Raw genomic sequence first — 15,285 nt, forward strand, 5'->3', positions numbered from 1 at the left:
TCCTTCCCCACACCGTGTCTCCCAGGCCTGCCACCTCTTCTGAGTCTCCATCTCTGGGAAGGACACTGTCCATCTGGCCACTCTGCCTTAGCTGGGGGTGGTTTTGCCTCTTAGTCCCCACATGGGACAATGTCTGGGGATGTTTTCTGCTGTCACACAGGGGACAGGGGACTACTGGCCTTTAATGGGTAGAGCCCTAAATACCTTACAATATACAGACCATCCCCCCACAACAAAGTTTCATCTGACCCCAAATGTTCACAGTGCTGAGGTAGAGAAAATGCTGATGTCCCTGGTCACATCACTTTTACATAATTCATTTCTTGCAGGGCTGGGGATGGAGGCCAGGTCCTGCTCATGCTAGGCAAGTGCTCTATCATGGAGCCACATCCCCAGCCCAACTTACATATAATTTACAAATGACTGCTCTCTTTCTGAATGTTGGCTCCCACTCTCTCCCTTGGCCTGAGATGCTTTTCTACCATGTCCTCCCTCCCCCACCAATTTTCTGCCCAGCTTCAAGGATGCAGCTTGATGCGGTAGCCACGGTGACATCCCATCCGTGACACCCGCGCTTTCATGTGTTTTCACTTGAGTCCTGTCTCCCTCTGCTGGGCCTTCCTGGAGTCTGGAGGTGGAGTGTTGTTGGTGTGGCCCTCCCCTGATGGGGGTGTGCCTGTGGTGGGGGTGTGCTGTGCAGTGTCGGGTACATTTACGCAACACACGTGGAATGAGGAGTGAAACGGGGAAGGAGCAAGAGGCGTTATCTGCATGCACAAGTGGAGTCCGCGGTGGCAGTGGCCAGGGTCACACGGCCAGCGATTGTCCGCTCATCTTTCCTGCACATCTCCCTGGTGGGTGCCCGCCGCCTCGGGTGCGGGTTCCACAGTGAGCAGGGCTGGCTTTCTGTCTGCTCTGTACCTCGGTGCTCACACTGCCACTTCAGCTGGTGTGGGTGCATCTGTTCTGTGGCCCACTACGGGATCAACTCTGTGGGACCTTTGGTCCTTCATCGTGGAGCTGCCTGCTGTCCTCTGTGTGCGAGTTGATAAGTGAGGCTGATGACTTGGAAGATTTCTGTGATGTTGGGACAGTTGTTCTCTAGAATCTTCCTTAATGGTGGAATTCTGGACTTGATAACTTCTTTCAGCTCAAAATCAGCTGCCACAGGAGCGAGAGCACATGTTCTTCCTCCGTGTTCTGCCTGGGATGGATGGGGAACGGGAAAACCGAAGCCAAGGGTCTGCCGCATACATCCTTGATTAAGCAGGAACAGGGCTTCCAGCGTCCGCGAAGAGGCCGCCGGGGTCCGTGAGCTGGAACCGTGGGGTGCCCAGGCTGTGGGGGTTAGGTGGTCCAGCTCAGGGGGCCAGGCTTAGGGAAGGCTGAGGGTTTGCACAGGCCACTGCCACCCTCTTCCTCCAGCTCTGGCAGTTTGGCGTGCGGGTATAGAGTCCCTAGCTCAGACCAGCAGGGAGGTGGGCGCGCTGCTTGGAGGACGCGTCCTGCCTGGCCGCTGAACCACAGGGTTCTGTGGTTTCTGCCCGTAACCCAGTGTCCTTACCGGGGAGGTGGTCTCGGGAAGCTGAGCAGGGCATGGGAGCCACATGGTCTCCGTTTGAACCTGGGTTTGGTGGCCTGTCTGAGCCTCGTTTCCCCCACCTGTAAAATGGCTGTGAGCTAAAGGGCTCGGGAAACCATTGCCAGGGCGGGGCGAGGAACCAGTGCTGTGGGCGGTCGCCCTGTGAGGAGCCCGGTGGCTCTGAGGACTTGGCCAGGGTCCTGATGTCTGGAGCTGGAGAAGCTCAGGGCGCCTCCACCAGGATCAGGCTTAGCAGAGAGCCCTGCCTGAGGCCAGCAGTTTGTTTTATGATTAAACAGATGAGCAAAAAAGAAGCGGGAAGGGAAGGGAGCCGAGGCTCCTGAGGGGACTCCAGAGGAACAGCAGGTCCCCGGGTGTTGGGGGCGCGGAGAAGTCAGGGAACCAAGGAAGCACATTCCGAGTTGAAAGGAGAGCTTTTTGGTCAACCCACTTACTTTCAGTTCCGTCATTTCCTGAGAGTCCTAATTTAGCCTCTGGTTGTGTCCTGCTCGATTATGGCCTAAAAAGGCAACTGCTTGGGTTTCGGGAGTTGGACTGGAACCCGCAGGAAGCCACCACGGAGGGCGTGGCTCCGCCTGCCACAGTCTGCACTGGGCCCCAGCCAAGGCTCCCCTTGGCTCCCCTTCGCCCCTGGGCACCCGCCAGCTCCGCAGACCCTCCCCAGGCTCTACAGGCGACTCCCCAGGGGCTCTCCGCTCAGCCACCGGGGCTCCCGTGAATAGCGATAGCGGCTGAGTGGCAGCCACCCCGAACCTGCCCTCTGGGAAACTAGAGGGCACCGATGGGGCATGAGAGGGTTCCTGCTCCTGCGCCAGCAGCCGCCGCTCAGGAGGTGCACCAAGAGGAAGAGGAAGACCTCCTCGGACGTCATGCAGCCATTAAGTGATCAGCAGGGAATCTTTGGGGTCAGAGTCCTGGGTTCAAGTCCCCGTCCCTAGTTGTGTGGCTGAGTAGTCACTTCCCTCTGAGATGCTGCGGCATCACCTGCAAGTGAAGGATTGGGATGAAAACGGTCAGCCGGCGCCTGTCGCCAGTGAGGAGAGGTCGGAGTAGCAGGGAGACGCAGGGGTGGCTTTCCACAAGCCAACGGCTGACTTGGGTGGGGTGAGTGCTTCGGGAAGTGAGCGGAGCATTTTTATTTGATTCCTGAAAGTCTTCCCATTTGCAGTTAAAACAGGTTTCACAGAGGCCATTGAGCATGTCCCAGAGCAGGGAAGGAGAAGTGGCCTCGTGCCCCTGCTTGTGGGGGCCAGCCTCCCTGGAGCCCTTCCCAGAGTGCCCCTTGTTTAATTTTGGGCAACTCCTTACTGTCCCTGGTTTATAATTTGGTCCTGGGGAGTCTTGCTAAGGCGGCCCTGTCCACTGCACCCTGCGGAGGTGCACTCTGGGCTCAGGAGCCTCTTCACCTGCCACAGGCGGGAACAGAAGCTCAGCTGCAGCCCCCGCCCCCGTCACTGAGTGTGGCTGCTCCATCCCGCAGGCGAGGGGCCCACCGTGGGCCACGACCTGCGGGCCCCCCAGCAGCCCAGCCCCGCGTTGGTCTTGGCACTGCTGCCGACCCACGTCACTCCAGCAGAGCTGTGGAGACCGAGCAGCACTGTCCTTGGCCGGGCCTGGCAGGGCCCAGCCTTGCTTAATGAAAGCTCTGCGGAAGGGAGGTGCCGGCAAGGGGGGCTCTGCGGGGCGGCCTTCCCAGGCGGCCTCGGAAGGAGAGGGATCAGCTCTGCCCTGTTCCGGTACAGGAAGCGGGGCTTGGTCTCCAGGCCTCTGTAGCCACCAGGGTGGACAGTGCTGGCTTGACTGTCCCACTGCTGAGGTCTGAAGGGTGGGGACGGAGTCGGTGGGATTCGTCCCCTGCCAGTTCCTGTGGTGTTCATGGCCCCCCGAGCTGCCCCGCCGATCCCGAGGGCTGAGCCGAGGTTTACCCCGATTCCAGGGGGCCCGGGCGCCTGGTGCCCTGCAGCCTGGAGGAGCCCAGGGCCTGCCGAGAGCCAGCCCCTGATGTGGGTTCTCTGCTGTCGGTCCTACCAGGGCCCGTGTCCCTGGGCTGCAGTAGGCTTTGATGAGGGTTGTCACCTCGCAGCAGCAGGCCGAGGGAGGGAGATACTGAATTGTAACACACTCTAACTCCACCCTGTGGAGGGTCACGCCTGGCCTCCCTGCTGTCCAGTAGCAGTCAGTGAATGTCAGTCGAGTGCTTTCCTCTCCACTCCTGCTGTTGTCCTGAGCTTCTTGGCAGACGTGTCCATCTTCATGACTGGACTGGGCATCTCTGGGCAGATGACTTGCCCTCTCTGAGCCTCTTCCTTCATTTTTAACTTGGAGAAGATAAAAGCTCTCTTCCAGGGTTAAATGAGGTGGTGAATAAACTGGGTTTCATGCTGGTTGGCTTAATACCATCCCCTCACCCTCCTCCCCTTGGTAGGAACCGTGTGAAGATGCCCTCCGGTGCCCTCCTTGGCCTGGGGTAGAGAAACCCCTAATGACTAGTGAATTTAGGATTCGTGGAGGGTTTGAGCGGCTTCTCTCTGGGCATGGGTGGCAGGTTATCTTACTCTTTGTGGGTTGGAGGGCTGGGAAAGAGCAGGAACCAGCTGCTGGTAGGGGTCTGTGCTCGCTGCAGGTCCTGAGCAGGCAGGGACGTGTCAGGGACAGCCGCTGGCCGGTGTTCACGTGCGCACAGGGAGGCAGAGGACCACTGGGGTTAACTCTGGCAGGGAGGCCTTGGCTCACCTGGGTGGCCTGGCCCGTGGGAGCTGCCGTGACCATAGCCTGGGTGCTGCTGCTGCTTTAGACCCTGGGGAAGCCGGAGGCTGCCGGGCCTTCAGCCACTGCGACTCACCTGGACGCCGTTTCCCCCCCGGGTGGTCCTGCAGGGCCAGTGCGTCCTGGTCCCTGGTCTCCTGCAGGGGCTCAGGGTTTGTTTTCCGGGGACAGTACGGGAGCAAAGCCATGGGCTGGGGTGCTGCTGAGGCCGCCCAGTCCAAGTCCCTGTTGAATCTGGAAACGCGGAAGGATGCGGGCCTGGGGGGGTTTCTGGATTTCCGGGGTGGCGGGGTGGGTGCTGATCTCACTGAGGGCAGAGCCGCCCACGTCCTGAGCTCAGGCTGGAGCGCCTGTCGGCTTCCCTGGTGGGCGGCCGGGGGCTCAGCGTCTCCGACCAGGGTGTCGGGTCCTGGTTCTGGTTCATCTGGCCCTTAGGGGCCCCAGCCTGTACCTCTGGGGTGGAATGACCGGAAAGGCCCAGGAGCAGGGGTTGAAAGTCCTCCCTGGGTGAGCCCGGGAGCCCGTCTGTTCATCTGTAAATGGGGGATTACACGGTGCACCTCACCTAGCAGGTAGGATGAAGCTCTTTCAAGATGGCGCATGCGAGTGTTTCAGGAGCTGTGAAGCTGTGTGAAGGTCGCTGTCAGGAGCCGTGAAGGGTTATCTTTGTCCTCCTGGCCCATAAGCTGGGAATGTTGTTGGCATCTCAGCTGCACCCTGCAGGGAGTGCTGCCTGCTCTCTGTGATGTCCCTGGAGCCCGACTTCTCTGTTCTGACTTTGGTATGTTTTATGCAGATGGAATTAAAATCTGGAAACAGGATGTGCTGGTGGTGTTCTGTCCCCTTAGTCGACTCCATGGAGTCCTCCACCAGTGAGCAGTGGCAGTGAGTTGTCTTTCTCCGCTCGCTGGAGACCTGTTTTTGTTGGGTGTCCTTCTAAATTGGGTGGTTGAAGGTCAGCGTAGCACGGTGACTGTAGCTGCATCCACCGAGATTCTTGAGCTTGTCAGTTGCAGAGTGGTTTTGTTCGTGGCGTTGGTTAGCTGGGTGACCCTCAAGTGACACACCTGACCCCTGATTTCTAGCAGACTCGCTGCTGTCCACCTGCTTTGCCCGCAGTGCATGTCTTTCTGAAGTGTGCAGCGGGGGGTCCTGGCACATTGTGCGGTGGCCTTGCTGTATGAGAGTTCACAGGAGAAGAGGCTGATGTCCTTGGCGCTCACATTTGTCCTTCCTCTCCCTCAGGTCCTGGCTGTAAGTCATCATGGCGCAGCAAGCTGCTGACAAGTATCTCTACGTGGACAAAAACTTCATCAATAACCCACTGGCCCAGGCCGACTGGGCCGCCAAGAAGTTGGTATGGGTGCCTTCCGACAAGAGTGGCTTCGAGCCCGCCAGCCTCAAGGAGGAGGTGGGCGAGGAGGCCATCGTGGAGCTGGTGGAGAATGGGAAGAAGGTGAAGGTCAACAAGGACGACATCCAGAAGATGAACCCCCCCAAGTTCTCCAAGGTGGAGGACATGGCTGAGCTCACGTGCCTCAACGAAGCCTCGGTGCTGCACAACCTCAAGGAGCGCTACTACTCAGGGCTCATCTACGTAAGTGGCTCCCAGGGCAGGTGCCCGGCTCTGCGGGAGGAGAGGGCTCTGGGAATACTGGGGCAGGGATGCTGGGGGCAGGCTCCACCTTGGGCGTCTGAACGTCCCCGCGGGGTGATTTCACAGCGTCACCTTTCTCACTTCCCTGTGTGGCCAGAAACACAGCAGGAAGCTGACTGCAGGAAGCAGAGCTTGCTGTGCCTCAGGGCTGCCCATCTGCTGGCCTGGGGGGGACTGTGTGGGCTCAGGCCAGTGTGGTCGACTCCTTCTAGCAGGGGGTGCGGTCTCTTGGTTTCCCGCCACGTTCCTCCCCTCTCTGCTTGTTCCAGTCTTGGTTCTGGTACTCTGCCATTTGTGCCTTATGGAGGCCGAGCGTGTGCCTCCTTCTGGGGACTGTACTTGGAACCAAGGTGAGCCACAAGAGTAAGACTGGGATCCTGAGTCCCTGGCCCCTGAGTTCCATGTCCGTGAGACAAAGGGGAAGTGAACGTAGAGTCCCGGGACCTGCAGAGACCAGGAGTGTCAACTCTGTCCTCTGGTGGGCTGCATTTGCAGTTCAGTGTGTGGCAGTGCGAGAGAACGTGGAGGGACGAGTGGAATCCCAGCCTCTCTGTAAAAGGCCTGAGCTTTTCTGGCCCTGGGGACACATGGTTCTGTCTCCTGCCAACCCCAGATTCCTCTGCCCAGTCCAGACACTTGCTTCTGGTGTGTGTCCCCATGGAGAAGAGATCTCTGCTGCTTGTCCCTTCTGAAATAGCTTCTGTAGTTAAATGTGCTATTACAGCCACCTCGCTCCTCTTCTCTCAGGGCTGAATAACAGTCCTCAAAGGTCTTGGGCGGAAGGGTCATTGTTTGTGACCTCTGGGTTATTACTGCCCTCCTTTCATTTTGCTGATGGCAAAACCAAGTCCCCCGCTGAGGGTTTGCTCGAGGTCACATAGGTGATAGAAGGAGGCTCCGGGCTCATCCAAGGCCAGCCTTTTAATTTTCTGTGATTTCTGGGTGACATGTTTTGTGGGGTGCTGCCCGCTCCACTGGCTTGGTACTTGCGAGTTCACTAAGGTGAGCTGAAACCCTCAGTTGAGTCCCAGGCCATTGTGGATTGCCCTGCGTCCTGACCAGCCCGGAACTTAGGAGGACTGCGTTGCTTGGCGACTGCTCAGTTGATGCCCGATGACGAGGGCCTCATGTCCTGCCTTGATAACCACCCTCTGGGGATGAGCTGATGGCCAGGACCTGTCCACAAGTAGATGGACGGAATGTCTCGTTTCCCTCTGGACCAGCTGGGCTCAACCTTCCACTCTGGCAGAGGGGAATCACTGAGGCCCGCAGATGTCAAAGGACTTATGCGGGGTCATGTATGGAGACGTTGGCAGCCGTGAGACAGGAACCCTCAGCCCCATTCTCCATCATCGGTCTTTTAAGGACAGTGTGTATGGACCAAATTAAAAGCCCCTGAAATTAAAAGCCACACTGAAACTTACCATCCGTGAACTGCAGTAACCCAAGGGACTTCCAGGAAGCAGCACCTGTCTGCAGGGATCACACGGGAGCCATGGTCCCATGGGAAGTGGAGCGCTCCTTGGCAGGCCTCGTCACTCATGTCACAGCCTCTGTGTGTCACTGAGCTGGGATGGCCTTGGATCAGTAAAGCAGAGCACTCGGGAGCCTGGAGTTGGAGCCCTAGGACCTGGGTTAAAGCCCAGGTCCCGAGGTCCCTTCCTGACCATGTGGGATGTGATGTGGGGACTTGGTGATGCTCCAGCAGGCCTGCACTGCTGTGCTGCCACTGTCCTGGGAAGGTAACCTGGTCCTCTGCGTGGCCCCTCTGGTGTCCGTGGTTAACTTGGACCGGGTGAGCGGCAGGCTGGCCGCCTCTGCCTGACTGTTCCCTGGCTGCAGGCCCCCTCCCTCCAGGAGGGGGAGCATTAGTTGCTAAGATGCCCTCTGCTGAGGGGCAGCGTCTGTCTGTCTGCTGGAGGCCCTGGCTTTGATTCCCAGCAAAACAAACCACCCCCCAGCTTCAGCACATTTGCCGCCAGTTGCGGTGTCTCTGCAGGTGACTTGCAGGGCTCTGTGTGCACATGCACGTAGCTGTGATGTGACACCAGAGCTTTTCCTCTAGGACTCTGCTCACCTCCACTGTGCAGGTCCTTTAGACTGGCCTCCTGCTAAGCAGTGTCACTAGGGGGGAAGCCAATGTCCCCAGAGTTTTCCTGGTGGAGACCCCAGCAGGTGCAGAGCTGTGGGAAGGAAGATCAAGGCCATCAGTGGCTGCCTGGGGTGGGGGGTGCCACCACATTCTCAGCCACGTCTCCCTGCACAAGGTTGCGCATTGTGACCGCAGGAGCCTCTGGGCCACACTTGCTGGCATCGTGGGCGGCGTGGCTGGTGCTGCAGCACAGCTGCTCTCTTTTCCTTGGTGCGGGGGGCAGGGCCCTGGGACAGGAGCAGTTGGGCACAAAGAGCTTCTGTAGCCTGTGAATGAGCAGCTCCCTAGCGTGACTGTGTGGGGGCAAAGCCACTCCTCAGGGCCTGCTGCCGTGAGTGTCCAGTGTGGCTGCTCCCTGCCACCTGAGTGTTTGCCCCGTGGCGCTCGCCCAGGTTAGATGGGATTTGCCCACAGACAGAGCTTTGAGCCACACAAGCCCTTCCTCAGGCCATCTGCCTACCCGGCTGACAGACCTGTCCTCATGACCCTCTGCCCCCTTTTGCTGTTGATGCCAGCTGTTTCTAAACATCTGGCTCTGTGGCACTCCCTGCATGTACCCATGTGTCCTCGGCGCTGATTGGTCTGGATTTCCTCGAGTGTGGGTTTTCTCAAAGCCCAAGAACAGAGCTCGATTGTCTGGAGTTCCTGGGATGACCTCACTGCTCTCTGGCCTTCTGTCTTGTCCCCACCCAACATTGACACGGGCACACCAGAAGAGGTCCCTGCCTGACTCCCTTCTTCTGTGGTGCCCAGGCCCACGGGCTGCCAACTCCACGTGTGGAAGGGGAAGTGGCCGATCATCCAGGGGAAGGGAAGGCCCAGGCCCGAGTCCCCTCCTACAAGCCCTCGCTGTAGGGTCCTGGCTCAGGGTCCTTCTGCACGTGGACCAGAGTGTGGTGGGTGGGTTCCGCCTCAGTCCAGTTGCTGCTGGACAGTCCAAGGCCATTGTCTTCACACCTGGTTCCTGTGTGGGCCTTGTCTTTGGGTTAAGCCAGAAGATCCACCTCATTTTGGGGGTGACTGGAGAGGGCACAGTTGACAGCAGGGTGCAGCCCCTCAGGGCGGCTGCTCGTGGCTCGAGGGGACATCTGTGAGCAGCAAAGGCGTAGGCAGCTCGTGAGGAGGACAAGGTGCCCAGAGAACTGGCCTCCAGCAAGGCAGTTGGCGTTGGCAGCTATGAGACCTGTGTGTGCTCCTGGCTGAGCCCAGTACCTTGTGACCCTCAGTTGTCCCTTAACTGAGTCAGGACTACCTTCCTAGGAAGATGGTGCTTGGGTCACTCCGACTGCTTAAGGAGATCCAGGTCCCCCAAATTGGGCACCTGCCACCTGCATGGTCTCGTGTAGCTGTTGGGAGTCTGGGTGGTTGGAGGAAAAGGCATGAGAGATTTATTAGAAAAAACAATTAATGGTCCTAGTAACGTGGGCTTCCGAGGACGGCCAGCTCGTTCACCCTGCTGCCGCGGGAGTGGCTCTCCCACCTGCCGCCGCGGGAGTGGCTCTCCCACCTGCCCGGGGCTGCTCTCCACAGCCACACGGACACTGTGCCAAGCACTTGATCTTACTTCTGCCTTGTTACGACCCAATGCGGTGTGGGTCTCTGTATCCATTTAACAGATTGAGAAACGGAGGGTGAGAGGTTAAGACATTTGCCCTCGCTTGGAATTGAACTTGGCTCTCAGACTCCTGGGGTTTGATTGTAATCTGTTCGAGTCAGATTTCCAGTCCTGGGGTGTATTTTAGGGGCTCACATGAAGGGTATTGACCGAGTTTCTTCCCACTAGAGAAGACCCGAGTCTTAGAGAAGGCTCACGGGGGTCATGAAGGAGGCCTTTAAGTTTTCGAGAGATTTGCCTCCAGGAGAGGGCTAGCTCTGAGGGTCCAGAGCCCACAGAGGATCAGGTGTGTTCAGGAGCACCAAGAGCTTCAACCCGGCGTCCCCCGGAGCCCTTCAGGGTAGAATAACTCGGGCTCCACTCAGTTCCCTGGGCTGCAGCGGCTCCTTTTCTCTGCTGCTCCTCTTATCTCCTGGGGCTCTGAGTGTTGTAGCTGGACTTGTGTCTGCTGTGCTGCGGTCCCACCTGGTGTGCAGCTTGTCAACATACAAAGCTGGCAGCTGCCATGCAGTTGAGAAGGCGGGGGTTTGCTGGTGACCCCCCACCTGCAGCAGGGGCGCCAGGGAGCACTTTCACGCCGGCTGACGTGGCCTTGAAGCAGAGCTGCTTGTCAGTTTCCCCGCTGTTGAGAACGAGGCTCCCTGACCACTCCTCTGCTCTCTTCTTTCCAGACCTATTCAGGCCTGTTCTGCGTGGTCATCAACCCTTACAAGAACCTGCCCATCTACTCCGAGGAGATTGTGGAAATGTACAAGGGCAAGAAGAGGCACGAGATGCCACCGCACATCTACGCCATCACAGACACTGCCTACAGGAGTATGATGCAAGGTGAGGGCCTCGTAGCAGGGAGCCGCCTGCCTGGCCTCCCCGGGCCGCATCTCCAGCCACGGCCTCCGACGGCTCTGAGGCTGCCAACTCCCATTCGGTGTCTCGTGGACCTGGTGGCTGGCAGTGGGACATTGCCTGGTGGCCAGCATCACAAGGGAGTCATTATATGGGAGCTAGGGCCATTGGCAGGTTTGCATGTTGACAGAGGGTTTTGGAAGCTTTTAGAAAATGTGTCTCCTGATTATCTTCCTGGGTCCCATTCATTTCAGGAGGCGGCACCGTCCCCTCTGCCCTCTTCCCTGTCGCCCCCTTTCCTGCGTCCTCCCCTCACCTTCTCTTGTTCCTTCCCCGTGGCTGGAAATGTGCTTGAGTTTTGTTTATCTTTGGAAAACTGATAGGAAGCCTGTGAGGCTCCTGCACCCCCTGGCTTGGCCCGTGCTCCCTGACCCGTCTTGGTGAGGCGTTTTGGAGAACGGGTCTGGGCTCCTGCCTAGTTCTCGCCTCTAGTCACCCCCAGCTCCGTCTTCCTTGGGGGGAAGCCCTTGCTCTCCTGAGTTCTCATCTGGCTCCTGCCCCTGAGGCTGGGCCATGTCACTCACGGAGCTCCCTGCCTTTGTGTGGGGTGCTCCTCCCCCTCCCAGGCCTCTGTCCAAGGTTCCTCCGTGTGTTGGCATCATGCACTGTCCATCGCCCAGGACACCATCACCCAGTTGCCACGAGCTGCTTCTTCCAAGCTGCTGTTCCTCCAAGCCTGGCTCGTCAGTGCCCTCTCCCTCCTGACGCCTCCGAGTCAGTCAGTACATCTGTGCTTTTTCTCTTGGATCATTTCTGATCCAGGCGCCCTCTGACCCCGTGGCCCTGGCCTTAGTCCTAGCTTGCACAGTTCTTTGCCTCCCCTCTCCTGGAGCCCTCCCTCTGCTGCCACCAACCCTGTCCTCTGTCTAGAATGCACATTGTCCTCCTTGGCTGTACTCGAGCTCCAGCAGCGCCGCCCCCTCCCCGCTGGGCCCTGCCCACCTCTCGGGCTCCGCTGCAGGGAAGCCCTTGCAGTTCTGCAGCAGGTCTCTCTGCTCCGCAGGCCGGCGCTCCTCTGTGCCTGGCAAGCCTCTGCTCTTCTGTTTATTTTTCTCCCTTCTATGTGGCCAGGGCCCATGTGGCTTTTACATTCTCTGAGCTCAGCCAGTGCCTGGCATGCATCATCCTAACCCAAACCTGACTTTCAGGCAGGGCCGTGTTCTCCTGTCTTGTGTGGACAGTGGTTTTTATGGATCCTGTTTCCTTTCAACATCGTGGTCTATGTAGCCAGTGGGAATGAATCTTAGTATTAGTATTAGCAATTTTGTCCTAGCTCGTGGTTTCGATGGTGACATGTGTCTTTCCTGCACCCTCAGTATCATGGAGAAAGTGCTCTGCTGTCAGGCGTATGAATTATGAAGGGTGCACAAGTTTGGCCTAGCCTTTGGCTGAGTTCATATCTGTTGGAATTCTTCGCGGAAGCCAGCCCTGTAGTTTTAAAGTAGGATGTCTGTTTCAGGGTGCTAATGAGGACAGTCTGGGGGAGGCACTCAAGTGAGACTCTAGGAGACTCTGGATCGCTGTCTCCAGAGGTTATGAGTCAGTTTTCTCTTGGCCGTCTCTTGGCCTGGAGCAGGAAGTGTGCTCTGGGTTGTTGTGGGATCCGAACTACTGCATGAGGGCACGTTCCCACACTTGGACCTGGGATCTGAGCGCTTAGCCAGGGCTTTGCTTTTCTGCAGCCCATTCTGATAGCAGCAGCGTGGCCGTCTGGTGTGTGGCTGCGGGAGCCCCGGGTGCCCGATCTGGGTTTCCAGATGTCCTTCACTAACTTCTGGGACCCTTTCCCCAAGAGATTCACCGACTTTTACTCGTTCAGTGACAACAAGAAAAACTTGATTTGCCTGTGCTGCCGTCCTCTTTGTGCCTGTGTCCTGCATAGGTTGGAAATACCTGGGGAAGAGAGGGCAGCTGGACTGCCTTTATTTGTCCTAATAGGATGGACTCAGTGGGGACACAGTTGACTGGGGGCAGGTGAGACAGCGTTTCGCCTTGCAGAGAGCAGCAGTGGGAGTGGGTCTGCAGCGGGCACCTGAGGTCCGGTGGTCTGTGCAGACGGTGGGTCCGCGTCTTCTCCTGTCCGTCTTAGCAGTTTCCACCTTGTCTTCTGCAAGGTGTTGGACTTGCTGTGGCTCATTAGCTCCCGAGTTGAGGAACAAGGATGTTTCCAATCTGTTGAAAATCTCCTTCCTGTTGTGCACGGTGGACCTGCAAAGCCAGGAGCCGCAGGCCGCTAGTTCTCAGGCAGGGAGGAAGTTAGGAGTAGAAGTGGCCGGTGTAGGACAAGGTGGCTCACTAGTGAGGAAGGTTCCGGAGGAGCCTCAGTTCTGGCCCTGAGTCAGGGTGGCGGGTGGAGCCCTGCAGGCCGCCAGACTCTCCTACTCTCCATCTTGAAGTCTTGGCACGTGCCGCCCGCCTGGCTTTGGCGGGAAACGGGTTTGCTTTCTGTCCCTCTTCTTACGAGGCAGGGCCAGATGGTTCCTTTTCTTCTAGACAAAGATCTCCTTCCTGAGCTGACTGTAGCCTGTGGCATCCTGGCATTTATCTGGTGGCTTTGGGACTTTTATGAGACAAGCTCCTTGACCCTTCCCAGACCTTCCTGACTTTCATCTGTGAGATGCTCTGGCTGCCGCCACAGCCCTGCCTCCCGCCCGTATCTGCGGTTGTTAGCAGCAGTGTCCTCTCACTTTGGAAAGCGTTCCAGTCTGCATAGTGAGTTATGTGTCACTCTGCCTGTTTGCCACACTAAACCAGGCTTCTCTAGCCTGGCATGGGTGACATTCAGGGCTGGGCAAGTCTCAGAGGTGGGGACGAGTCCTGAGCGCCGAAGCGTGTTCAGCAGTATCCTGGCCTCTGTTCACTACCCATCAGCAGCACCTTCTTTCTTCAGTTCTGACAACCAAAAATGTCCACAGACGTTGCCACCAGTTGTCCCCCCAGGGACAGAATTTCCCTCAGTTAGGGCCCCGGGGATTAAGCTTTGCACATGCTTTGACTTTGGTGCCAGCGCCAGTCCCTCAGTAGTGGTGGCCTGGATCTCCTCGGCAAGGATTTGACCCAGTGCTGAGGAATGCTGGGACAGCCTGGTGCCATCAGCCGCGGGCACAGGTGGGTCATGGCAGCATTGGTGCCCTGGACCAGGCCATGGAGACAGGCCATGGAGCATGGATTGCCAAGCGGCTGTGCAGGTGTCCTGCTGCTGGAGGCCTGGTGGTCCAGGTGGAGGCTGGCACCAGTGTCGAGTGTCGCGGGGTTCAGGGAAGGTGGGTGGGGCCAGGGTGGTGGTGGCCCGTGGCCACCCCGTAGGTGCCCGTGCAGTTTTGTTGTTTGAATTCCCAGCCTCGGGTTTGATTAAAGTCATGGTGACATGGTTGGTTACCCGCCCCACCCTGGCTCTCCCTTTTGGTTCTTCTGCTGTCATGGCCATTCATGGGCTCTGAGCCTTGGAATGAGGCCATTCCTCAGGTTTCTACGACAGCACCACAGGCTCCGAGCTGTCGCAGGCCACCAGGTGAGAGGAAGGAGCGTGAACTGGGCGCCGCTGGCCCCTGTGGCAGGCAGCAGTAGGGGTGCAGGTGTGGCCCAGGGTGGAATTCGGCCAGCAGAAGCACATGGTCTGAGCATGCCCAGCTGGACTGGGACATGGCTCTCCTGGCCCGCCCTGTGGCCAGGCCCCCTTGTCTCCACATTCTCTCCACTGGCCAATGGAAAGAATTGGTCTTGAGCCCAGTTATCTCCGGAGCAGAGTAGAAAAGCGTAAGTGCTCTGATGTTAACTGGTGGCAGTGCCGGGTTTGGTCCACTTTCAGTGACTGTGGTATTTTAATGAGCTTCCAGCATTTCTGGGGAGGCGGCAGCAGGGCTGCTTTCATTCCAGGCCTGAGCCACCAGGAGAACTGTTTGCTGCCCCCTCCCACCCCCCTCTGCTTCTCAGGGAAAGCTGCGCCAGAAGTGGCCTGTCACTGAGCGGTCACTCCAGGGCTCCAGTGAGCGATTGCATTCCCCTTGAGGGTTGACCAGCCTTTTTGGATAAACAGTGAAGGGGGGAATTTTTATGCTGTCCCCCCACATCTGAGCCTCATAGTCCGTGTAATTCATAGGTAGAGGGACAGGCTCAGATAGTCAGCTGGCTTGTGCTCAGTGTGTGGGGTCAGCCCCAGAAACCAGGGTCCCCTAATCCCCTGGGCAGGGCCCACGGGCACCCCCACCTCGGCCCTCCTCCAGCTGGTTGCTAAAGGCCTCTCCTCTCTGTCAGTGGTTAGGGGGAGATTAGGGCGAGGAGCAGCCCCCCACCCTCCCTGCCCTGTGAACTGCTTCACAAGGTCTTTCTCAGAAGAAGTGCCCACTGTGTTCTTCAGAGGCCGGGGAAATGCTTCAGGGGTGCAGAAAAGCAGGAGCAGCGGGACCGGCCATGGGGAGCTGCAGCAGCAGGAAGCCCCGGATGCCATGACTCCACTCAGGCAGGAATGTGCCGGCGGGCGGCTGCGAGCCCTGCCACAAAGGCCCTGCCAGGGCTGCCTGGAGCCAGGCCTTGTGTGTCCCGTGTGCCTAGGAGGGCAGTGTGGGCTCACCCAGCAGGGCCAGGCCCTG

The 15,285-nt window shown here is 58.3% G+C and overlaps 1 protein-coding gene across 1 annotated transcript in view; it reads left to right on the plus strand.

Annotated features, from left to right (window-relative positions):
- The window catches only part of Myh9 (myosin heavy chain 9), an 81,813-nt gene that overhangs the window by 25,408 nt on the left and 41,120 nt on the right, over positions 1-15,285 (plus strand). The window contains exons 2-3 of the mRNA XM_005322297.4: positions 5,615-5,966; positions 10,465-10,621. Of these exons, the coding sequence (XP_005322354.1) occupies positions 5,634-5,966; positions 10,465-10,621 (490 nt within the window). The 5' untranslated portion in view covers positions 5,615-5,633. The remainder of the gene's footprint in view (positions 1-5,614; positions 5,967-10,464; positions 10,622-15,285) is intronic.

Source organism: Ictidomys tridecemlineatus, chromosome 6, assembly GCF_052094955.1.
Source record: "Ictidomys tridecemlineatus isolate mIctTri1 chromosome 6, mIctTri1.hap1, whole genome shotgun sequence".
Classification (NCBI taxonomy): domain Eukaryota; kingdom Metazoa; phylum Chordata; class Mammalia; order Rodentia; family Sciuridae; genus Ictidomys; species Ictidomys tridecemlineatus.